Genomic DNA, 24,826 nt, shown 5'->3' with positions numbered 1-24,826 from the left:
GGTTTTTGGTGAGGGGGAGCAGTGGGAAAGGCATATGAGTCCTCTTGCTGTCCATCAAGCCACACCAAAACTCACTGGCTTACAATAGCCACCATTTATTTGCTCCTGCCCCTGTGGGTTGGTGTTTGGGCAGGGGTCAGCTGTGATGGTTCCTCTCAGTTCCTTGTGTTGTCGGCTGGGCTTCTTCACCTGTTTGTACTCGGTTGGTGTTATGGACAGCATGTTTGTATCCTCCCCAAATTCACACATTGAAACCTAACTCCCAATAGGATGGTCATACGAGAGGAGCTCCTGTGATGGATTGGTGTCCTTATAAGAACTGGAAGAGAGCTAGCCCTCTTTCTTCCCATGGTGGGAAGATAACCTTCACCAGAACTAAGCCATGCTAGTAACCCTGATCTTGGACCTCCAGGCTCTGGGACTGCAAGGAAGAAAAGCCTGTGGTTCATACCGCCCCAGTCAATGCTAATGTATTATGGCATCCTGAGCTAAAACAGCAAGCAGGAGACTGGCTGGCCCCAATGTCCTTGCTCACACATCTGGCAGTTGGCTTGGTCTACCAACTCAGCTCTCTTCCAAAGCCGCCCATCCACCAGAAGGCCAGACCACCTCTCTGTACAGAGAAGCATTTCAAGAGAGCAAGAGTATTGGTAGCCCGGCTTCAGGAGACTGAAGCTTAGAAGTCACACAACATAACTTCCACCACATTCTTTTAGCCAAAGCAAGTCTGGGGCCAGCCCAGATCCAAAGGGAAGGGAAATGGACTCTCCCTCTTGCTAGGAGGAGTGATGCTTGTGATCAGGGATGGAAGGAATTTCTGGAGGCCATCTTTGCAAACAATCCATTAAGTGCACGTGTTTAAGAGGTAAATAACATACAGGATTAAAACTGACAGTAACACCCAAGATTGGCTTAGGAAGAGCCTATTCCTGATGAAATGGTTCTATTTCTTGTCTGGCCTTGACTCTGGGGGATCTGGTCGGCATTAATCCAGACATTATCTCCTCCCAATCAAAACTGTGGGTCTCATCTGTGCTTGTGTCAGGATGATAATAGATTCCATTGCTCTGGAGTGGCGACCCACTCTGTCAAGCTGCTTCCCAAATGGCTCTTAAATCTGTTTTTCCCCATCTCTCCACTGCTGCCCATCTGGGCCACATCATCATGACTTCTTGCCTGAACTATTCATTGCAATAGTTTTCCAACTACTCTCCTGGTTTAAGTGTCCCTTCCTTGGAGACATTCTGGTGATCTTACCAGGTAATTAAAAACAAGTCCTGTGGTAGGCAGACTAATGCCACCACCGCCCCCCCTAACATATCCCATCCCAGGCCCTGGAATTTGTGACTGTTATATGGCAAAAGGGAAGGAAGTTTGCAGATGGAATTAAGGCTGTTGATTGGCTGACCTTAAAGTAGGGAGACTTATCCTGAATTTTCCGAGTGGGCCTCATGTAATCAAAAAGGGCCTTAGAAGTAGACGAAGGAAGCAGAAAAGGAGAGTCAGAGGGACTGAAATATGGAAGAACAGTCAGAGAAATGCAATGTTGCTGGCTTTGAAGATGTAGGCAGGGGGTCGGGAGCCAAGGAAGGGGGCAGCCTTCAGAACGCAGGAAAGGGAAGGATAGATTCTCCCTTAGAGCCTCCAGAAGGGAATGAAGCACTAATAACACCTTGATTTTAGCTCAGTGAGATACGTATTAGACTTCTTACCTACAAAAGTGTAAGATAGTAAATTCAAAGCACCAAGTTTGTGGTAATTTTTACAGCATCAGTAGAAAACCAATACATATCCTTAGCCTATTCATGGGCCTCACCCCACTGCAGATGCCCACCTTAGGGGTGAGGATTGGGAGTGAGAGATGGGGTGAGGTGCCTGGAAGACATATAACCCAAGAATTGTGCACACTTCTTACCAACAATAAATGGCAATTTTCATAGTAATACAGACATTTTCATGCAGCTTTGTCCAAAGAGCTACTTCAAAATCAAAAGGTCTATCATCAAATTGGCTTCAGAACGTCTGGCTTAACAAATCAGTCTATTCACATTCAATTTATCTGAAATATAAGGAGGAAAGGTCCTGATAGGCCACTACATCCATCAGCCTGCCTTAAGTGGATCCACACCAGGCTGGTTCAGTTCCTGGAGCCCAGGAACCAGCCCCTGCTTAATGCACGCACTTCAACAATCAAGAGCTTTCTTTCCATTCACCAGGTCCATCCAGCTGGGACCAGCCTTCTAGGAGCTGGGAAAAATTCAACTGCCATTATTATGTGCTAGGATCAACTTAAAACTTCCTTTTTTCATGTTCCCTTTCAGGCTTTTGGAGAGATTTCTGAGATCAGGGTCTGCCTAAGGGTGAGCCCCATGAAGTTCTAGGGAAGCATGAGTGACAAGTAGTGTTACAAAGAGCTAAACAAAATCAACCCCCTCCCAATCAGGCACTGTAGCTCAAGGTGAGTGAACCTATTTATCTTGAGGTGATCGGAAAATATTCCGGTGTTAAATTGCAAAGTACCTTTTGTAATGCTTCCTAAATGGTGTCGCTCCAACCCAACTCTATCCCTACCCTGCCCCTCTCCACAGAGATGCTGGAGTGATCTGTCCCGACACTCTCCTGCTGAAAGTTGACACGGATTGAGAAGCTGCACAGACCAGAGTGGACCACCTGCCCTGGGTGGGGGGTGGGTCATGAATCTGGGCACATTGCTATTTCCCCTGGCCATATGGATCATAATCTCTCTTCTCTCTCTCTCTCCCCAGAATTTGCTAACTGGTTGAAAGGCGGTTGGAGCCAAGGCCACTCTGGCCAACATCCTAGAGAATGACTATGCAGATGACTACAAGCTTAACTATACCCTAAGATTTTTCTGACCCAACCTCCTTTGCTTCCCTCTTTGCTCTGCAGAGGTTAGAACTGCACTACTATCCAGTAGCTCTCCCAGACCAGCCCCTTCTCATTTTCCCTCGCAGATGTTTCCCCCAGGACTTCTCTTACACATCTCATCCCATCTTGGAGTCTCTTTTCAGAGGACCAAAGCTGATACCCCTGGAATGCTCCATATTCTAGACTTGTCCATTTGCTTTTTTGTGGTGACATGAATCTTGTTTCTCTGCCCTCTTGTTTTTCCTATTGATGAAGGTTAGCTCTACAGGCTTGTTTAGATTCAGATTTAAATTCTTGGGGGCTGGGGGCAGGCTACTTCACAGGTGGTGCTGTGCACTTTCTCCTGCATCCTAGGAAGAAGCTCCCAGGTCTTCATGGCAGAGGGCTACTGAGCTGCCTGGTTCCTGACCCTCCCCAGGCCAACTTGTTCGCTCTCCCGATGACACGGTGGTGGGTTCTGGTGGGTTCTTCCAATACATACACTACCGTTCCTCCTATGTTTTCTTCTAGACATAGTTTTAGTTTTTCTGTTTGCATTTATGGTCCATTTGAAGTTAATATTTGTATATGGCATGAGGTAAGAGTCAAGATAATTTTTTTTCCCAAATGGATATTCTTCTAGCACCTGTTGAAAAGTCTGTCCTTTCCTCACTGAATTATTTTGGCATATTTGTCCAAAAAAATTCAACTCTATATGTCTGGGGCTATTTTTGGACTTTCCATAGCACACCATCTTATTACTGTGGATTTATAGTAAGTCTTAAATCAGACTAAGTCCTCCAACTTTGTTCTTCTCAACAATTTTCATATACATATTAGAATTGGCTTGTCAATTTCTACAAAATCAAAAACAAAAAACCTGCTAGGATTTCATTTGGATGGCACTGAATCTCTACATACATATCAATCTGGAAAGAATATCTTAACACATTAATCTTCCAAAGAATGAATATAGTCTATTTCTTTATTTGGGTATTTTTAAATTTCAGCAATGTTTTGTAGTTTTTAACATATAGATCTTACACATATTGAATTATCGTTCCATGTTTTTTTATAATCTTGTAAAGGACATTTTAAAAATTTATTTTCCAATTCATTGCTAGTATATAGAAACACAATTGGTTTTTGTATATTGACCTTCTTTGCTGTGACATTTCTAAATTTGTATATTTTTTCTAGTAGCTTTTTTGTAGATTCCTTAGGCGTCCACGTGTATATCCTATGTATCTGATCATGTTAACTGCAAATAAATAGAGCTTTACTTTTTTCAGTTTCATGCCACTTCTTCCTATCTCTTCTCCTAGTGAGCTGCCTAGGACTGCCAACATAATGTTGAGTAGAAGTGGTGAAGGCAGATATCCTTGCTTATTCCTAATCTTAGGGGAAAAGCATTCAGTCTTTCCCCTTAAATATGTTAGCTGTATGATTTTCATAGATGCCTTTAAGAGGTTGAGAAAGTTCCTTTTTATTTCTAGTCTGCTAAGAATTTTTATCATGATTAGGTGTTGAATTTTGTCCAATACTTTTTCTGCATCTACTGAAATTATCAAATGGCTTTTCTCCTTTATTCTGTTAATATGGTAAATTACTTTGAATTTAAAATGCTAAACAAATTTTTTGTGTCAGCATTCTCCAGAGAAATAGAACCAACAGAAGATTAGATATAGATATAGACAGATTGGAAGATTTTATATATCAATAGATAGATGATAGATGATAGAAAGGATAAGATAGAATAGAGGCATATAGATTATTTTAAGGAACTGGCTCACATAATTGGGGGGTTGACAAATCTGAAATCTGAAGGGTAGACTCAGGCAAGATGTGATATTGCAGTCTTGAGGCAGAATTTCTTCTCTGGGAAAACCGTTTTTGCTCTTAAGACCTTTCAACTGATTGGATGAAGCTCACCCATATTATCAAGGGTAATCTCCTTTACTCAAAAGTCAACTGACTGGATGTTAAACACATTTCTAAAAGACCTTCACAGTGATTATATCACAGGGTAGTATCTATAGCTTAGTCAAGATTACAAAAAATTAACTACCACACTTACCCAAGATCCTTGGCATAAACCCCACTTGACCATGATGCGTTATTATTTTAAAATGCTACTGGATTTTATTTCCTAATATTTTTAGGTAGTTTTGCATTTGTTTTCATGGACGATACTGATCTATAGCTTTTTTCCTTTATATTTTTTTAAATAATGTCTTTGTCTGATTTTGGTACCAGGTAGTGTTGGCCTCATGACATAAGTGGATCAGGATTCTTCTCTCTTATGCAATATTGGTATGATTTATTAGTATTTTTGGTATTTTAATACAACTCACCAGTGAAACCATCTAAGCCCTCAGGTTTTTTCAGGGGAAGATTTCAAATTATGACATCAATTTCTTAGGGATATTCAGGGCTTCTGTTTCCTTTTGGGTCAATTTTAATAGGTTGTGTCTTTCAGTGAAGTGGTCCATTCCATTTAACTTATATGATTTGGCATAAGATTGTTTATAACGCTCTTTTATTGTCCTTTTAATATCTGAAGGATCTATAGTGATGTCCCTTTTTCATTCCTGATATTACTAGTTCATGCTTCATTGAGTGTGTGTGTAAATGAGGTGTCTTTCTTTTTTAATTAGCCTACCTAGCACTTTATCCATTTTACTAATTTTTCTCAAAGATCCAGCTTTTGAAATATCAACTATTTTACCATTGCTGGACCGTTTTCTGTTTAATTGATTTCTACTCTTTATTATTTCTTTCCTTTGCTTAAGTTGTTCTTCTAGTTTCTAAAAGCTTAGATAATTAACTTTTTAGATCTTTTTTCTTTTCTAATGTAAGCATTTTAAGCTATAGTTTTCCCTCTCAGCACTGCTTCAGTTGCATTATCACTAATTTTGACATGCTGTATTTTCAGTTCAAAATGTTTTCTGGACCCAGTTCTGTTCCTTGGCTGCTGTGGACTCTAGGCCGCTGGGGTCGGTGAAGGATCTCAAGAGGGCTGCACGAAAACTTGCTCTAAAAACCATTGACTGGGTAGCTTTTGGGGAGATCATACCCCGAAACCAGAAGGCCATTGCTAACTCCCTGAAATCCTGGAATAAGACACTTTCCTCCAGGTTGGCTACTCTCCCTGAGAAACCACCTGCTATCGACTGGGCTTACTACAAGGCCAATGTGGCAAAGGCTGGTTTGGTAGATGGCTTTGAGAAGAAGTTTAATGCCCTGAAGGTTCCTGTGCCAGAGGATAAATATACTGTTCAGGTGGCTGCTGAAGAAAAAGAAGATGTGAAAAGTTGTGCTGAGTTTTTGTCTCTCTCAAAGGCCAGGATTGAGGAATATGAAAAAGAGCTGGAGAAGATGAGGAACATAATTCCATTTGATCAGACGACCATTGAGGACCTGAATGAAGTCTTCCCAGAAACCAGATTAGACAAGAAGAAGTATCCCCATTGGCCTCACAAGCCAATTGAGAATTTGTAAACTTGAGTTGGGGAGAAAGCTCTGGCCCTCGTATTGTAAATGCTGGACATTAAAAATAATGATATGGTTAAAAAAATGTTTTCTAAGTTTTCTTTGTGATTTCTTATTTGGCCCATGAGTTATTTTACTGCATGGAGCACTGGGTGTTACACGAAAACAATGAATCATGGATCACTACATCAAAAACTAATGATGTAATGTATGGTGACTAACATAACATAATAAAATAAAATAAAATTTTTAAAAATGTAATGTTTAATATCTAAGTATGTTAGGATTTTCCAGCTGTCTTCCAGTTCTAAATCTCTAATTTAATGCATTTCAATCAGAGACCATACTCTGGATAATTTCATTCCTCCTAATTTTATTGACTTATATGACCCAGTACATATTGTATCTTGGTGAATTTTTCACATACACTTGAAAAAACATTGTATTCTGTGGTTGTTGGGTAGAGTGTTCTACAAAACATTGTATTCTGTGGTTGTTGGGTAGAGCGTTCTACAAATGTCAGTTATGTCAAGTTGGTGGTAGTGATAATCTTTTATGTCCTCACTGATTTTCCATCTACTTGTTCTATCAATTACGGAAAGTGTTGTAACCTCAAACTATATGTGTTGTCTATTTCTCTTTTCAGTTCTTTCAGCTTTGCTTCATATATTTTGAAGCTCTGTTAGCCTTATACCCAATTAAAGACTGCTATGTGTTGATTAATTGATCCTCTTTTAATTATAAAATGTACTTTTTACCCCTGACAATATTCATTGTACTAAGTCTAATTTGTCTGATAAAAATATACCCACTTCAACTTTCTTTTGATTAGTAGCTGCCTGGTATGTTCTTTTCTGTCCTTTTACTTTTAACCTATCTGTGCCTTTGTATTAAAGTGCATTTCTTGTCATCTAGTTGGGCTTGCTTTTTCATCCAGTCTAACAATTTTTGCTTTTTAATTGGAGTTCTTAGGCCATTTGCATTTAACATAATTATCAATATAGTTGTGCATATATCTACCATCTTGCTATTTGTCTTATATTTGTCCCATTTGTTCTTTGTCTCTATTTTTCCTCTCTTCCTGCTCTTATAAATTTTAGCATCCCATTTTACTTCCACAATTAACTTATTATCTATACATCTTTCCTTTAATTTTTAGCAGCTTTTCTTTTTTTTAATTTAAATTCAATTAGCCCACCTAGAGTACATCATTAGTTTCAGATGTAGAGTTCAGTAATTCATCAGTTGCATATAACACCTATAATTTTTAGCAGTTTCTATGCAGTTTGCAATTTGTATGTTTATCAGTCTGACTTTAAATGATATTACATCACTTCATGTATTATGTAAGATCTTCACAGTAATATGCTTCCCTTTCTCCCTCCTACCTTTTCAATTATTCTCATACATTTTACTTCTCCGTGGTATAGATGCCACAACACATTGTTATTATTTTTGCTTTAAACAATTATCTTCCCAAACGTTTTTAAATCTGAAAAAAAGACATATTTACCCACATATTTACCATTTTCTGCACTCTCATTCCTTTGTGCAGATTCAAGCTTCTGCCTAGTATTTTCTTCCTCTTGCCTACAGAACTTCGTTTAATATTTCTTGTAACGCAGGCCAGTGGGTGATAAATTTTCTCAGCTTGTGTGTGTGTGTGTGTGTGTGTGTGTGTGTGTGTGTATTTTGCCTTCAGTTTTAAAGGACTTTTTTTGCTGGATATTAAATTCTAGGTTGATAGCTCTATTTTTCTTTTCAGCACTTTAAAAATGTTGTTCCATTTACTTCAAGCTTGCATATTTTGGGATTGGAAGTCTTTTTTTCTCTTCTGTTTTTTACAAGTTTTCTCTTTATTACTGATTTTCAGCTATTTGTGGAGTGTTGTGTGTTTAATAAGCCCTACTTGGGGCTTGTTAAACTCCTTGAATCTGGGGGGTTTGTAGCTTTTCTCAAATCTGGGAAGTTTTGGCCATTATTTCTTCAAATATTTTTTTCCATTCCTCTCTTCTCCTTTTGGAATTTTGCTTACTTATAATTGGATCACTTAATATTTTCCCACATGACACTGAGGCTCTGCAGTTCATTTTTTCCCCAATCTTTTTGCTTCATTTTGGATAGACTCACGTTGGTGATATAGTGGTGGGCACAGCTGCCTTCCATTTTGGATAGACTCTACTGCTTTCTTCCCGTTCGCTTATTTACCACAGTGTATTGTCTAATTTTATTCTACTCCAGTGAAATTTTCATTTCAGAGTTTTATCTCTAAGTTCCATTTCTTTCCTTTACATTCTTGAGTATATAAATCATATTTATAATAGCCATTTTAAAATCCTGTCTGCTAATTGCATCATCTCTGTCATTTCTGAGTTGGTCTTTTGACTGATTTTCCTTCTGTGGATGAGTCACATTTCCCTGCTTATTTGTATGTCTAGTAATTTTTGATTGCTTGCTGAACATTGTGAATTTTAGCACTAGATTTGGTAACCTTCCTATAAAGAGTGTTGGACATACTCTGGTGGGCAGCTATTTGTGAGTTGGTTTGATCCTTTCATGTCTGTTTTAGAACTCCTTCAGGGCAGATCTTGAGTAGCCTTTATTCTAAGGCTAATTTAACTCTGTCTCTAGTGCATACTTCTAGGATCTCTGATGAGGACCCCACATATTCAACATGGCCTGCACTCTGGCTGGAGGGAACCTGAGTAATTCCCGGCCTTGTGTGAACTCTGGGAATTGTTTATCTTATCAATAACTACTATTTCCCTGGTTGTTCTTGCCCAGCTTTCACTCCACACACGTGCGGGTTGGCTTTAGCCAAAGACTTCAGGGAAGCCCTATGCAGATCTCTGAAGATCTTCCTTCTGAAACTCTGCCCTTTCAATTCTAGCTCCCTTGGCCTCCCCAACTTCATTCTCTTCATTTCAGTGAGATTGCCAGGCTCTGTTTGGATTCCCCCTCCCTGTGCTGCAGTCCAGAAATTGTCTCCAACATACTCAAGGGGAATCCTAGGCATATTTCTGGAGCTTTTTCTCTGCGCAGTTCCCTCCTGCAAATTCCAACCATCTATTCCTCTCCAAACACTTTCTCTTCAGCTCGGTGAGCATGGTCTAGAAAATGCCTCAAGTTAGAAAGCCAGGACAATCATAAGGCTTGCTTCACTTGTTTCCTTTCTTTTGGAATCACAGTCCTGCAATAATGCCTCCTGTCCAAAGTCTATATATTGTTGTTGCACATATTTTCTCCAAGTTTCTAGTCGTTTCTAACAAGAGGGTTAAGTCTAATCCGGATTACTGTATCATGACTCAAAGCAGAAATATTGTTTACTTTTTAACAGTTTCAACTATAAAATGGTTTGTGTGGTCATATGTTTAGGCTGAATCCTCCTCTAGAATGAAAGCCCCAGGAGGGTAGCGACTGTGCTACTGAATGCCTAGTGCCTAGCACCAGATTGCAACACAGTAAGATCTATGAAAAAACATATATATTATTGTAACCTTGGGGCTAGGTGTCAGCATGAATCAGTGGAGGGAGACAAAATGAGGGGGTGGAGGGAGGGAAATGGAGCACAGGGTGCAAAGAGAACTGCCAGAACCCATGTGGTTGCCAGACTTGCATTTGGATCTCATTTCCAGTCAGGACTGTCCGTGTGACACAGGCTTTCCACTTGGACCTGGACATTTTCACAATAAAAGACTGGCAATAAATGCTTCCAAATGCTCATTTTGTGTTAAGGCAGTAGACTATATTTTCCACACCTTCTGTAATGTAGTTGGACTATTTTAAATAATTTTTAAAGATCCTCACACATATTATTGTCAATGATTTTATTGCCTAACAAATCTTTAGTTGGGTAAACTTCAGGTGGCTGTGGTAAAGGCAGCCAAGTGATTAAGAATCATCTCTGCAGAGTGCCCTCCCAATGTCACACAGCCTGTGTGATTTCTGTCCCCCGAGGAAAAGGGCATCAGGTATCATGAACTCCTACCCTCACTCTCCACCCAATCTGCTCAGTCCGAGCTGCTGTTACAGAAGTGCCTGGATTGATCCAGGAGGCTTTATAGATGTTGGCTGATGTGCAACTGTAGTCACACAAATTGCAACCAAACAGAGACAAGCCACAAGTGTTCTAACCGATGCTGGCCAAGGGCCACCTCTCACCTAACACACCAGCTAAACAAATGAGTCTCCTGTCTGAAGTGAGAGATCAGAACAGACCTAGACTATGAGAGATATCGAAGGCCTTGCAAGTGGGCGCCCATTGGCAATGCAGTCACTGTGGGTGCGTCCCAGGTCTGCTGGATTTCCTTCCACCACCCTTATTTCCACCTCTTGTCCTCCCATAGGCATTCCATTGTCAAATATGTCGTTTTATGTGCATATGTTTTAAATTTATGCTAATAGTATTGTTCTGTATTTCATTTAGTTTCTTGCTTTCTTCCACTAATATATTTGCTCAGTTCCATCCACGTTGCCATGTGTGCATTTAATTTGCTACTTAAAAAAAAAAAAAAGACTTTATTTATTTGAGAGAGGTTGCACATGTGTGCAGAAGTTGGGGAAGGGTAAAGGAGGAAGGGGGGGCAGCAGCAGACTCCCGGCTGAGCAGGGAGCCTGATGTAGGGCTGGATCCCAGGACCCTGAGATCATGACCTGAGCCAAAGGCAGACACTTAACCAACTGGGCCACCCAGGAGCCCCTGCTGCTTTTTTTTTAAGGCGGGAAGGGGCAGAGGGAGGGGGAGAGAGACAATCTTAAGCAGGCTCCACACCCAGCGTGAAACCCGACTTGGGGCTCTATCTCACAATCCTGAGATCATGACCTGAGCGGAAATCAAGTTGGACACTTAACTGAGCCACCGAGGCGCCCCTAATTTGCTTTTAAGTGCCACATCACACTTTATCTAGCCATCTTCCCAATGACAGACATCCAGCTTGCCTCCAGCTTGCAACAAACAGCCCTGTATACGTTCCCCTCAGTGCCTGTGTGAGACTTTCCCTGAGACATATATCCTGGAGGGGAATCGTGGGGTCACAGATACACATACACGTGGCAAAATACTGCCAGATTACTCTTGACACAATCACTGTACGGTTTCTCTAACCTAGTTTCCCAGCCCTGGCACTACTGGAATTTTGGACCAAATTATTCTTTGTTGTGAGGGGCTGTCCTGTGCACATACGGTGTTGGCAGCATCTCTGGCCTCTACCCTCTAGAGGCCAACAGCATGCCCTCCCTCGGTTGTGATGATAAAAAAAAGTCTCCCAACACTAGCAACTGCCCCCAGGGGGCAAAATCGCCCCCAGTTGAGAACCACTGCTCTATCTCGTTTCTGCCGACACTTGGCATTAGCCAGCTGTTTTTTTCCCCCTGGTTACCTTTTCATATGTTTGATAGTTTGTAAAGATTTTCTCTAATGTTAATTCTCTGTTGAGGTTGCTGGCCTCTTGCTTTGCAGGAATGCCAGGGACCTTCTTGATGCTTCTTTATTGGAACTGACATAGCAGTGATCTTCCATCCTTCCAGCTCATTAACTCTCTCCACGGTGTGCTTTACTGACAGAAATCCTAATTTTCGTGTATGAGATTCATCAATATTTTGCTTTATGGTTTGGACTTTTGAACTTTTATTCAAGAAGTCCTTCCTTAGTCTGGGTCACAAGATATTTCCCTCTATTAGCTTTACACTTTTACCTTTTAGGCTGATAAGTTCATTAGAAAATTGCATATAAGCAGAGGATCAGACCAAAGAAAATGCTAGAAAAGCACCATGAGGGGCGCCTGGGTGGCTCTGTCATTAAGCGTCTGCCTTCGGCTCAGGTCATGATCCCAGGGTCCTGGGATCGAGCCCCACATCGGGCTCCCTGCTCAGCGGGGAGTCTGCTTCTCCCTCTCCCACTCCCCTTGCTTGTGTTCCTGCTCTCACTGTGTCTCTGTCAAAAAAATAAATAAATAAAATCTTTTTAAAAAAAAAAAAGCACCATGGGGCGCCTGGGTGGCTCAGTTGGTTAAGCGACTGCCTTCGGCTCAGGTCATGATCCCGGGGTCCTGGGATCGAGTCCCACATCGGGCTCCCGGCTCGGCAGGGAGCCTGCTTCTCCCTCTGACCTTCTCCCCTCTCATGCTGTTTCTCTCTTGCTCACTCTCTAATAAATAAATAAAATCTTTAAAAAAAAAAAAAAAGCACCATGAATACCCCCACTCCACAACAGAGGGTATTCTTGCCACCCCCCCCACCCCGATGCAACATCTTCCTCCCTGGCTGCATAATGCACCCAGGTAGATTTTGCCTCTAGGTTGATGGCTCCTTCTTGCGTGGAAACTATGCATAGATATATGTGTGTATTTGTACCACATACTGAGCGACCATAAGTTGTTAAACCTATGAGCTTGGGAGCTATTCTGCCTCCTCTCATAATGTGTCAATACATTAATCCAAATGCTTGTGGTCTCAGAAACTTCCTCACAACCACTGCACACCAGCAAGTCAGCAAGTACCATCACTTGCTCACCCAGGAATCTTCGGTGCCCAAGGCAGCAAGGTCCCACTGTGCAGGCTGAGAAGTTAGAAGTCTGTCAGTCTGAACCACCATTGTCCTGAGAGGTATTAGTTTTAAAAGCTTTTTTGATATGGAAAATTGACATCTACAAATTCCCTTCCATCCGTGGCTGGTAACTTACCACCTGCACTTTAATGGATGGAACAGGACTGACCGGCCATACTTAAGCTTGTATTTCTTCCAAGAAAAATCCACTTCACCCAGATTCAAGGTGAAAGCTTTCAGGGAGATTGTATCTGCTCTTCTGAGTCAGTCACTAGATGCAATAAACTTGTCTCTGGGAAGAAGTGCCCTCCAGGATCCGTCCCACCCCTTCTGCTGGGGCCCCGTGCACCTGGGCCACCACCCCCCCAAACCTGCATGGGGCGCCGAGTCAGGCCCACGCAGAGCAGGCTTCCAGAAGGTTTCACACTTGCTTAACTAGTCCAAATCCTTCTCCTCTGTGCTCAACAGCAATCATCCTGATGGGCTTCCCGACTCCAGTAGAGGCCCCAAATAGACACACCTAGCATATTTTAAACGGCTTTATTAAAGGCTATTAATATAAAATACAACCAAGTTACAAGTCGTCAGTAAGAATGTTTCATTTTTTTTTTTTTTTTTTGGAAAACGTGTATCAAAGAAAGGGAGGCGCAAAGAAAGGCAGGTGGCTCTGACATCCCCGTGGGGTGCACAGCGAGGGCTGGATGACAGACCCCAGCTGTCCCCAAGGGGGCAGCACTCCCAAACCCAGACAGCGGGGTAGGGACCCCCAAAGGAAAGAACTGAAACTGGTTTCTGACTTCCTGGGGGAGTTTGCAAAACACAGTCACCCAAAGCAAGACACTAAATCCTTGAGCTGAATCCCAGGTGCACAGAACGGGGGTGGGGTGGGGGAGACCCCCAAAACCAAATACAGGCTTCAGGTGAAAAGTGTGTATTTTTAAAAATAATAAATACAAACTTCTGGTTCTAGAAACTCTACCCTGATACACTGGCGGGGGTGGGGGGGGGGAGCGAGGCAGCAAACCTAAGAGCTTCATTTGTCCGTACTTGGACACACCAAACACAGGCTCCCCAGAGGGCAGGGCCGGAACCATCTTTTACACACACCTCGGGGTGACGAGGATCTGCTGGTCAGGCAGGATGGACACCCACCACCAGCCTGTGTCCTCCAGCCCTTCGCTTCTCCCTCGCACAGCCCCTTACTTCTGAAAGCAGGGCCAAGCAACACGACTCTAGGATTTCCCAAGTTTTGACTTTACATTTAATCTTAGGAGGCCCTCGGTTACGAAACTTTAAACGCTGTCCTGAGAGATAACCGAACACCTCTAGGGGAGGACCCCAGGTGACACCCGGGGAGGCAGACTTTCAACCATCCCCGCAGCCCCTCAGCTGCCAGAAGGACATGAAAGGAATAACTGGGCTTTATGAGAAAGTCGGCAAGAAATGAGAACCACCTCCCCGGAGAACAGGCAGATCACCTTGGGCTAACTGTTCCCGGATGTCGTTCAGTCCTCCCTGCTACCTCAGCACCAAGGAATACAAACTCACACCTGTACATCTCTCTCTCTTTTAAGAAACCCTGTTTTCAAGCACGGGTTCTAAAACAGCCCACCGCCCTCCAGGCTAAAAGTGGGGGCAGGTGGTAAGCCAGGCTCGGAGGCTCAGCGGCTGACCCGAGGAGCCGGCACCTTGCTGTGCTGTTTCAGCTGGGATTGCCCTTTTCCCTCCCCACCATGCTAGAAACCTTTTTTCCCTGGCATGTGTCAACTATCCTTAAATGGTACAAGAAGAACCTATATTTGCCATAATACAGTCACCAAAGCAGGAAGGTCATATCCACCACCCTAAGGGGCCAAATGAGGTTTAGGGACATAATGCAATTGGCAGAAACCAAATCAAAAGTTGGCTAGGCCACAACTTTGGCAGAAACGTTCTCAGAAAAAAAAAAAAAAAGTTGCCATGTGCTTCACCTTGGAGCCAGATAAGATACTCTGGAAATCACTTAAGGTCGTACAAAACAGAAATGCATTTCTAAAAAGACACACTTTGATACTGAAACCAGGCGCTCACTGGTCGGACTCGTAGGGGTTAAGGCTTCGGGTGAGGAGAACACAGTGAGAGGCAATGTGTAGATCACACTCGGGCATGTCCGGCAGGCTCATGCAGCTCAGGGCCACGGGTCAGGGCACAGGCTTCCCAGGCTAAGGCCCACGCTCCTCCTCGCCCTGCCCCACACACCTCGGGGGCATGGGCCACCTTGCTCCCCTGGGTAGCCTGGGAGCTGCCTCCACCTGAGCAGCAGAGTGGGTAGCCAAGTCTCCCTCCGAGATGCCATTGCTATGACCACAAAGGTCTCCAGGGGGCGCTGCGGGGCGCTGCAGAAACTTGACTCTTCCACTTCTGCTGGTGGTCAGGAATGCGGAGGGAGATCCATCCGGAGAGTTTGACCAGTCCTCGGGATGAAGGACGTCCACTGCCCCTCCCAGTCTCATGCTGGGAAGTTCTAGCACAACTAATCAGAAGAAGATTAGTTGCCATCCTGCCATCCGCCCTTAACTTCTGCAGATAGATGCCCGGGATAGGAAACATCCACCAGGCCACATAAGTAGCAAAGAACTTCCAAAACGAAACCAGTACACACCCAAGGAAAGTGGTAGCCCTACAACGTCTCTATCTAGATACAAAATAATGAAAAGTTAATACAAAACTTTTTAAAACATGCAACTCTTCTTAAACAATGATGAATAGTTTGAATACGTAACAGGGCGGCTGAAAGAGCATCTCTGCTATGTGCCAACAGTCTGTTTCCTGGAAACGTCGTGAGGGTGGAGGGTGGCACACGATGAGAGAAGGGTGGCTTCAGGAAGCCCTGGACAGCTGGGAACGTTGGGTGGGAATTGGGGGCGGGGGGGGGAGGGGGTCATGTTTCTGTGGTCACAGCCAGCCAGAGTGCTGATGTCACTACTGCTGAGGAATCACCAATAGCCACCCAACAAAACCCACCTGATTAATAAAAAGGGGAGAGGCTAAAGGGGAAAGAGATGGAAGTCGCTTTTACGATTTTTGTGACACGATGAGAAACCTCCTTCTCTGAGTGGAGGGAGAATTGGGTGGAAGTGGGAACAGAAGCTTTATGTACAAGATCGACGGAATTCCTTAAGTCTTAAAAAATTCCAAATGCAAAACTTCTGTTATCAAATCATTGAAAATAGCATATATATATCTGGCCTTACCAAAAAGAGAAAAATCTGGAAATCTGGACAAGGCAATATTTACCAGTTTCCAAATGATTAAGAAAAAAGTGTACAGAAACCAGGAAAATACACAGGGAAATATTGCCCATTTTATCCTCCTCCGCCACACCACTTTGGAAAACACTTAGGGGTTCTTGGTTTTAATATTTTTTTTGGTCTAATACATTTTACCAGTTGTCCAGAAAATCAAATCCTGTCTTCAAGACGACATTACTTGAGGTGACCTGTAGAAGAGACAAACACCAAAGTAAGACACGGGTTTCTTTCTTTCTTTTCTTTCTTTTTTTTTTTTTTTTCCAGTTACGCATAATCTAAAAACAGCATCTCATTTAAATTGACCCAAATGAAATCGCTCGCTTCCATGTCGGAGGCTCCCTGACCTCAATTTGCCTCGGTGCCTGGAACCAGAAAATGAAAGAAACTTCACTGAGAGCCACACTCTGCCAGGATCCCGCGCTTTCCCGGCTCTGTCCCCGGGCAAGTCTGCAAGCAGCTCACAGAGAAAAGGAAACAAATGTATCTCTTCTATGTGTGCACGGACAGGCGTGCTGAAATGCAGTCATCACAGGAAGAGAACAAAGAACAAAGTCTTTCTGCGGCTCTCTCACACCAGCACGTGCATCCACCTGGCGCATCCACCTGGCAGGCTGCAGCCTTCGGGAAGGAGGCTCTGACGCCCCGCCCTCCACGGAGCTGGCAAAGGGCAAAAACCCTTCCGTGGAGACGATGACACCCACAGACTAAAGCAAGTTCCCTCGAAGCTGGTGAGCCAAAACAGGAAGACCCAAAGTCAGGCAAGCGGTCCTCTCTCGGCTTCTCTACGGGTTTCTTCAATGAGGCTGGCATTTCGCTCTGCTCTGCACCTGGAAATCTGTTCTCTCAGAGGAGTTCATGTGCTCTCTCCGACTGCCCACTCCCCCTACACGCACTTGCCTGTGTCTCTTTACAATCAGGACTCTCACGTGATTTATGTAACAGCTTCCTTCAGAGGAAGACCCAGGTGCCAAGTAGCGGAGAAAGATCATTAGGGAGGCTCATCGGCGAGCCTGGCAGGTCTGTAAGAAGGAGCAGGTGGGCGGGAAGGTTAGAGACACAGAAGAGAGCAAAGACACGGGACAGGGGGCCACCGAGGGCAGGACAGGGAGGCGCCAAGGACAGGCTGGAAAGCCGCGGGGCCGCTGATGGGGGGCAGATGGAGTTCCTGTCACAGGGCTCCCCTTCTTCAGGAGGACAACTCACGAGGTCATCTGCTGGGAGAGGAGTGGAAGCACCCGGAACCCCATTCCAGGAGATGCCCAGACGATGACCACAGCTCAACAACACAAAACTCAACTGTTAAAACTGGACAAGGGATCCGAACAGACATTCGTCCAAAAAAGATGTACAAGTGGTCGATAAACAACATGAAAAGACAGTCAACATCCCTAACCACTGGAGACGAGCAAATCGAAACCGCGATGAGACCTAAGGTATTGTCTCCCAGCCATTAGGATGGCTATGATCAAAGAAGAAAGAAAACCAGAGTTGGCAGGATGTGGAGAAACTGGCCCTCGCGCGCTGCTGAGGGAACGTAAAATGGAAACAGTATGGCGGTTCCTCAGAAAGTTAGACACAGAATCACCATGTGATGCAAACATTCCTCTGCCGGCTGCATATCCCCAAGAACGGAAAGCAGGGACCCGAACAGGTTTTTGTACAGCCGTGCTCACGGCAGCACTGGTCACAGTAGCTGAGAAGTGGAAGTCACCCACGTGGCCACCAAGAGGTGGACGGATAAACGAAATGTGGTAAATCCATACAGTGGAGTATTATTCAGCCTCAAAAAGGAAGGCAATTCTGCCACATGCTACCAGTGGATGAACCTGAGGACATTAAGCCGAGTGAGAGAAGCCAGACATGAAAAGATGGAGACCTGCAGGATTCTACTTATATGAGATATTAAGAGCGTTAAATGCACAGAGATGACAAGTAGGATGGTGGCTGCCAGGAGTGGGGGGGGAGAACAGAGAGCTGTTTAATGGGCATAGATTTCATTTTTCAAGATGAAAGAATTCTGTGGATGGATGGTGGTGATGGTTGCATAACACTGAACGGATCTACTACCACAGGGCTGTATACTCAGTATGGCGGCACATTTTATGTTATATATATTTAACCACAACACACAGTTTTTAAAATAAGTGTTAAAAGGAAAAAAAAAAAAAAAAAAGCACAACCAGAAAGTCTGGATGGTGCTAACGTGGGGAAAACCAGCAAGACACACACAGAGGAGTGTGGGGGGTGGGCAGTACCCCTCAAGTGTGCCTGCCGGCCTTGCCAATAGGTAACCTGCCCGGGCTCCAAAACCCAGACCCAAACCTAAAGACCCCGTTTTTCCTCCCTCTGGCCATCCCCTTTTGTGAGCAGGTGGCCCCTTTCCACCCCTCCTTCTCTCCCCGCCTCAGGACTCATCTCTCCCACCCACGCAGAAAATGGCTGAATGTCAGGAAGCATTCAGGGAAGGGCCATCCGACTCTAAGATGGACCTTGTTTACGTTCTCGCCCAGGTGCAAGAGCAACCCACGATCTCCTCCAGAAATGGTGCTCTGACATGCCTGTATCCAAACTACTGCTTTCTTCATCATAAAGCAATGTCTCAAAACCAAGGCCTCCCTCTGAACTATAATGACTTTTGAACTGGTTTATTTTATTTTCATGCAATCCTCCAACACTGGTTCCATTTAAATTCATTACCAAACATTTTGTTTTCTTTTCACTGTCTCAGTCTCTTAACAGCAATGCAGACCAACTGGCACAGACGACGGTCGAGGCTCCCACAAGGAAATGGGAAAGCACTCAGAAGCCACTCACCCTGTTCTCCGGCACCGTCCCTTTCTTCAGGATGCATTCCTCTTCACCCAGTGAACCTTTCAGATCTTTCTTTTGCTTCCCCCCAAAAAGAACTCCTTTCTTAGGATTCCTCCCAGACACGTAACGCTATCCTGTTTGGAAACGAGTAGCTGCCAATCACTCCTTGAAGCCAGAGTCTCCTGTGGTCCCTGAGAACGAGCATGGCCGCTCCTGGAGGAGGCTCGGCGGTCCTGCCTGCTTCCTTCCTCCCCAACACCCCAGCCCGAATTTACGGACCTATCGGTTGAGTGGGCACCCAAATCCCTCCCAAACTGACTGCCCTCTCCCTGCGAGCTCCCGCGCTCACTGCCCCGCTACCGGCCCTCGCTTACCTGCCCTCACACACCTGGGGAAGGGCAGCGGGCATCTGTGACATCTACGTGTAACAGGCAAACAAGTCATGGCACTGAGACAGAACCATGAGACGTTTCTCCTTGCACATGTGTCAGTCGCTGAGCTGGGGAGCAACCCAGCTCTCCTGATCTCCAAAGTCCCCCCAAGGAATGGGCAAGAGAAAGAAGGGGAAGGAGAAGAAGAAAGCGAGGGCATCTGTGGACCACCCATCTTGTGGGAGGTCTCCCCGGGTCACTCCTGGAGGGAGGGGCCACCCACCTGTGTCGGCATGGGTTCCGAGAACAGAGGGTCCTCCACAGCCTCCACATCCTCCTGCTGGTCCTCAGGAGAGGGCAGCTTCCCCACGGGCTCGGACGGGGTGGCTTCCTTCACCGTGCTGGTGCAGGCCTGGACAGGCTGGGGTCTCTCGTGCTCGACGCTGACGCAGGGAAGGGCACGCTGCTCCTGGCGGAGGGTGCTGGGCCTTTCCACCTTGGCCTCCCTGTCCTTCAGGGCAGGGTCCTGCCGATAACAGGCGGGCAGGACCTTTTCACCTTTCTCCATGGACTTGATCTGGCTGGGGGTCAGCGACTGGAACTCAGCCTCGGGCCCCTCTCCCCGGGACCGCTCTGCATTGATCTTCCAGAAGGAAGCTTCCTCTTCCTTCCGGGCAGGACCCAGGGCGTCGAGGCTGGAGGACTTGCTGCCCTGGGAGGGCCGGAGGGCCTGTGAGCCCTGGGAGGCTTTCGACAGCTGTCTCGGCTCGCTGGCCATGCCGCTGCCCGGCTCTTGGATGGATAAAGAACAGACACTGAACTCCATCTGACTCTACAGCAGGGACACAGAGGAGAAAAGAAGAAGCCTTACAATCCACCGCAACGGGCGTGCAGGTCACACCTCCGCCCGCCTGACAATGGTAACACCGGCTGTCATCCATTTGCTGCAACTTTCTGTCCTGAGGGCTTATCTTCAGGACGGCGGTCCACGCACCCACCACAGCAGAAGCTCGGACACGAAGGCCCTGCCACACTCCAGGCCACCAACAGTGCAGAGATGCGGACTCGCTGAGGACTCTGGCCTCTGCCTGGTGAGCAGAGCACCCACCTGTCTCCTCAAGAGTGAATCCAGCACCTTCCGGAGGAGGGGCTGTCTGGCGGTGACCACCCTCCCTGGAAGGTGATGAAGAAGGTGCACGGCTCCGCACAACACTGCCCTGCAGCGAGGGTCGGCACCCAGCCCCAGCACCCAGGCCCATCGCTCCCCACCTACAGCGGTGGGTGGTGGACAAGGGTGAATGAAGCCAATGGAGCCAGAGCCTGTTTCCTGGACTAAACAGCCATGGAGACCCGACCTACCCACCCACCCCTGCCGGACACGCCATCTTCACAGCTGCGTGTCTGTGTGCCCCTCGAATTCACACGTGGAAGCCCTACCTCCCGGAGTGATGTACGAGGAGGTGGGGCCTCTGGGAGGGGTCAGGTCATGACAGTGGGGCCACCAAGATGGGACTAGTGTCCTCATGAGAGACACAGGAGCAATGATCTCTCTCCCACCATCCAAGAACACGGTCAGCGGGAGGCCGCCTGCAGCCGGGAACCGCAGCACCCTGACTTTCCAGCCTGCACAACTGTGAGAAATGAATGTCTGTTGTTTAACCCCCCAGTCTGTGGTCTTTGTTACGGCAGCACAGGCTGAGCAAGACACTGTGTCATGCGGAGGGGTACTTGGGGGAGACAACGCTCCCACTCAGTAGTGCTGGGCACCTCTGACCTTGACCCCAGTCCCGAAGCCCAGATGCCGTCCCCCACGGGAGACCGCGGGCTCCAAGGCCAGCGCAGGACCCACACCACACCCGAGTGTCCCAGAAATGCTTTGCTCGATCTCAGGCTGCTCAGCGCGGCGACCTCCAAGAAGGCCAGCGCTGTGCTGTGCCGGAGGACACATCGGGACAGGGAAGGACACCTCGGTCCCTGCTCCAGCGCAGAGCACGCTGGGGGATGCCGTCTCCCAGGCTCTGCACGGCAAGCGATGCGTGGCTGCAACCACTTCTACCACCCCTCTTGAACGTTCCTCTCCTACCTCTCCCTCAGACCCCCTTCTTCTTCTTCTTTTTTAAAGAAAAGTAATAAAACTACAATACAGAGAGTTTGGGAATTAGAAAAGAAGTCATTCATTAGCTTTCCTTCTTCCGTAACCACTACCTTTGTATTTTTGTGTCGCTGTTTTCATACACATATTTTACGAGGTTGCGATTCTGTTAGGCATATAATTTGGAGTAATGCTGGGGGGCCTCGGTGGTGTAGTTAGTCGAGCATCCGACCCTTGATTTCGGCTCAGGTCACAGGTCACGATGCTAGGGATCCAGGCCTGTGTCGGGCTCCACACTGAGCATGGAGTCTGCTCAAGATTCTCTCTCTCCCTCTGCCCCTCCCGCCCCCTTCTCCCCTCTCTCTCTAAAGACCCAAATAAATCAGTAAATAATTTGGGGTATTGTTTTTTTCACTTAGTCCTAAGCACCATCCATGGTGTTACATGGTCTTTAGAACAATCACCTGTCCTGGGTACAAGCTAGTTCATAGGGAGGAGCTGTCCCACCAGCTCCTTAACCCATCATCTTCCTAACAAATAATCGGCCGTTTCTACTCTGTGCTGTTCTAATTAAGGCTGCCGCCACTGTCTTCCTGCATACAGCTCTTCCCTGTGTGGAACTAATTTCTTCAGGTATCTTTCCAGAAGTGAAATGTCAAAATGCAAAGTTTAAAACCTTTCCTTTTTTATGGTTCTAGATGCATACTAGCCGATCTGTTCTCCAGAGCTGCCCCATTTTCTAACACCACCAGCGATAGAGCAGAGCGTATTTTCAGTTACTGTTTCCACGAGGAAACAGTATAATTTAAAAACTGTGCTAACTTAATATACAAAACATGGTTCTTTATGACTTTAATGCATATTCCTTCACTCCGTTTTACACAGAGCACTTGCCCAGACTCACCGATGGGCAAAGACGTGTTAGAGGAGGATGAAAACGTGGCTTTTCCCGAGCAAACTGCAGGCCCTGAACCCAGAGAGCGGGACGTGCTCTCAGCCCGAGACTTCTCCTAAAGCCTGGACCCTGACGGCCGGAGGTCTCTCCTCAAGGCTCAGAAGACAGGATGGGATGGGAGCACGAGACACTAAGTTCAAATCCCGGGCACAGTCTGCTCGCTGTTGTAAAGACAACACCAGGGAGAAGACATCATAGGTCCGTCTCCGCGGACCGTGGCATCCTGAGTGCATCTCACGCATCGGGCACTTTCCCTTGCTGCTGGGCCGGGTTTTATAAAAAAATGTTCGCTCTTACAAATGAGGAAATGGAGATCTGGAGCAATTCGAGCAAACTGTCCTAGGTCACTAGCCCATTAGATGCAGCTGGATTTCCACTAGATCCAGTGATTCCAGGCCTGAAGCTGTGCTGGGCATCAGGCCACGTATAAAAACCACTGGCCACCAGGGACGACATCCACATAAACACCAGAACATCCTGTACATGGCAGGATTTGGGTAAGTACGTTAATGATCTGATTTGATTTTTAAAGGGCTGTTTCTGAATGAGCCACTCTCAGTACTCTGTATATTTCCAGATTCCACAACAGAACACAAGGGGATCGCGGGCATAAGAGACGCTGCTTTCTTTAAATAAGCAAGTTGCTAAAGATACCACGGAAGTGGAGACCAAGGCTTAGAACGGAGCTGACTTTGATCTGGAAATTGCAATGTAAGGAAGGCACTTAAAACTGAGCACTTTGTCAAGCCCCAGCTTTTTTAGGATCAGCAATTTCTCCAGTGGGATCTCTGCTCAGAAGCCTCTGGAAGGCCAGGCTGAGCACTTGTGGACGTGGAGGGCAGCCATGGACTGAGCCAGGGGTGCTGCGGAGAGGAGGCGGTCCCAGTGGTTCTCAGACTGCTTTGGGCCATCGCTGGCAGGGCCCCCAAGCAGCAGTGGCCGGACGCGACAGCCCTGAACAGACTGAAACCACGGAGGCTGTGCCGCGGCTCCTTGGGCAATCGGAGGCCATGTGGCACTCCTCAGGGGACAGTGTCGTCTGGTCAGAAGAGATGGCTATGCTGACATTAGCGGCTGCTTGGTTTAGGGGTTTGGGGGCGAAATGGGGAAAACAACATAGAGGAAAAAAAAACTTCTAGCACATTTGCTTCCAAGCCTTTTTTCCTGGGTATACATTGTTTTTAGTTTTGCAAAGAAAACAGGACTACATTCTCCTTCTAAAAAACAGTCCTCCCTGATCAACGGCCCTGGGGCTGGGTCTTCACCTAGCAGGAAAAAGGTTCCTTGTTTATATTCCAAACTCGCATCTGTTGGGAAGGGGCAGGGCGGAAAAGAGGAAAGGAGCAAAGGGTCTCCCCCCGCCCCCCGCCAGTCCAGACCTCATCTCACTTGACTCCAAAACTCCAGGGACTCCGGCGAGACTGGAGCGGATCGGGGTGTAGGGGAGAACACGGCCGTGCCTCCCAGGACCGGGTCCCCCTCCGGGGTTGCTCATCCTGCCCTGGGGCTTAGTTGCCAATGGGGCTCCGAGACAGAGGGAACAATGCCTCTGGACTCCAAAGTCATGCTGTGGCCGGACACCCAACCAAGACGCTGACGGGCACTGCCCACCCCCCCACCCCCATCCTAAAGCGGTCACCTGCCCTCCAACCTGCTCCTCCTCAGGAAACGCCAAAACCACCCGCCAGCTCCCTAACCCTGAACCCGGGCTTTTTTCTTTATCGGTAAAAAGGGGAAAATCACCATCCTTGCCTTGCTAGACTGCCAGGGAGATTAAACAAGCAGATGCCCGTGAGGGTTTGCATCTTAGACGAGCACCTGGTGCACAGTAAGTGCTCAGTAAACACAAGCTCCTTTGCCCTTCTCAGTCCTGCGTGGGGTGTCAGCAATAGTCCCAGTGGGTCCCCTCCGGGCTCTGGATCCTCTCACGCCTTCCTCTGGTCGCCAGGGGCACGGGCTGTGGTGCCTGTTGCCCAGAGCTGCAGGTAGCGTCTATGCCGGAATAGCAGAGCCGGGGCGAATGCTGCTTGGGAGCCCCCATGTTGAGTGCCCAGTGTCAGGCCACGGAGTCGGGGCTGCAAAGCTCCCTACAAGTATTATGGCCAAGCCACTGTCCCGTCCCACGGTTCTGGGACTGTGGAGACTCCGTCCCCCTGGCCAGCCACCATGTCCGTGAAGGTCACGTCACACCAGAGGCCCTGAGAGACGGGTGTGAGGGGTGCCCTTCTGACTCTGGGAGAGATCAGTGAGCGGGGATGGGGACAGCCCTGCCTCACGAACCGACAGGTCTAGTGGGGGGCCACTTCTGGACCCTGCAATGAGCACTGCAAAGTGAAAAGACAATGGAGGTCCAGATCCCGTTTTCTCCTTTCTAGAAAAAAGGCTGAAAGCGCTCTTGGGAAG

At 46.6% G+C, this 24,826-nt stretch overlaps 2 protein-coding genes across 2 annotated transcripts in view; one reads left to right on the top strand and one right to left on the bottom strand.

Moving 5' to 3' along the window:
- The first annotated feature begins 3,461 nt into the window (after positions 1-3,461).
- Positions 3,462-6,369, top strand: LOC113920673 (ATP synthase subunit d, mitochondrial-like). Its single transcript, XM_035724325.1, has 2 exons — positions 3,462-3,466; positions 5,856-6,369. Exons 1-2 carry the CDS (start codon positions 3,462-3,464, stop codon positions 6,367-6,369), a joined length of 519 nt encoding a protein of 172 aa, XP_035580218.1.
- Positions 6,370-13,430: 7,061 nt separating this feature from the next.
- Positions 13,431-24,826, bottom strand: part of C15H1orf198 (chromosome 15 C1orf198 homolog) — a 32,878-nt gene continuing 21,482 nt past the window's right edge. The window contains exons 3-4 of the mRNA XM_027596460.2: positions 19,660-20,208; positions 13,431-16,382 (exon numbers count right to left, since the gene is read on the bottom strand). Coding sequence (XP_027452261.1) covers positions 16,326-16,382; positions 19,660-20,208 — 606 coding nt within the window. The 3' untranslated portion in view covers positions 13,431-16,325. The remainder of the gene's footprint in view (positions 16,383-19,659; positions 20,209-24,826) is intronic.

Source organism: Zalophus californianus, chromosome 15, assembly GCF_009762305.2.
Source record: "Zalophus californianus isolate mZalCal1 chromosome 15, mZalCal1.pri.v2, whole genome shotgun sequence".
Classification (NCBI taxonomy): Eukaryota; Metazoa; Chordata; class Mammalia; order Carnivora; family Otariidae; genus Zalophus; species Zalophus californianus.
Note: the sequence above shows the minus strand (reverse complement) of the source record. Positions and strands in the feature narration are given on the sequence as shown.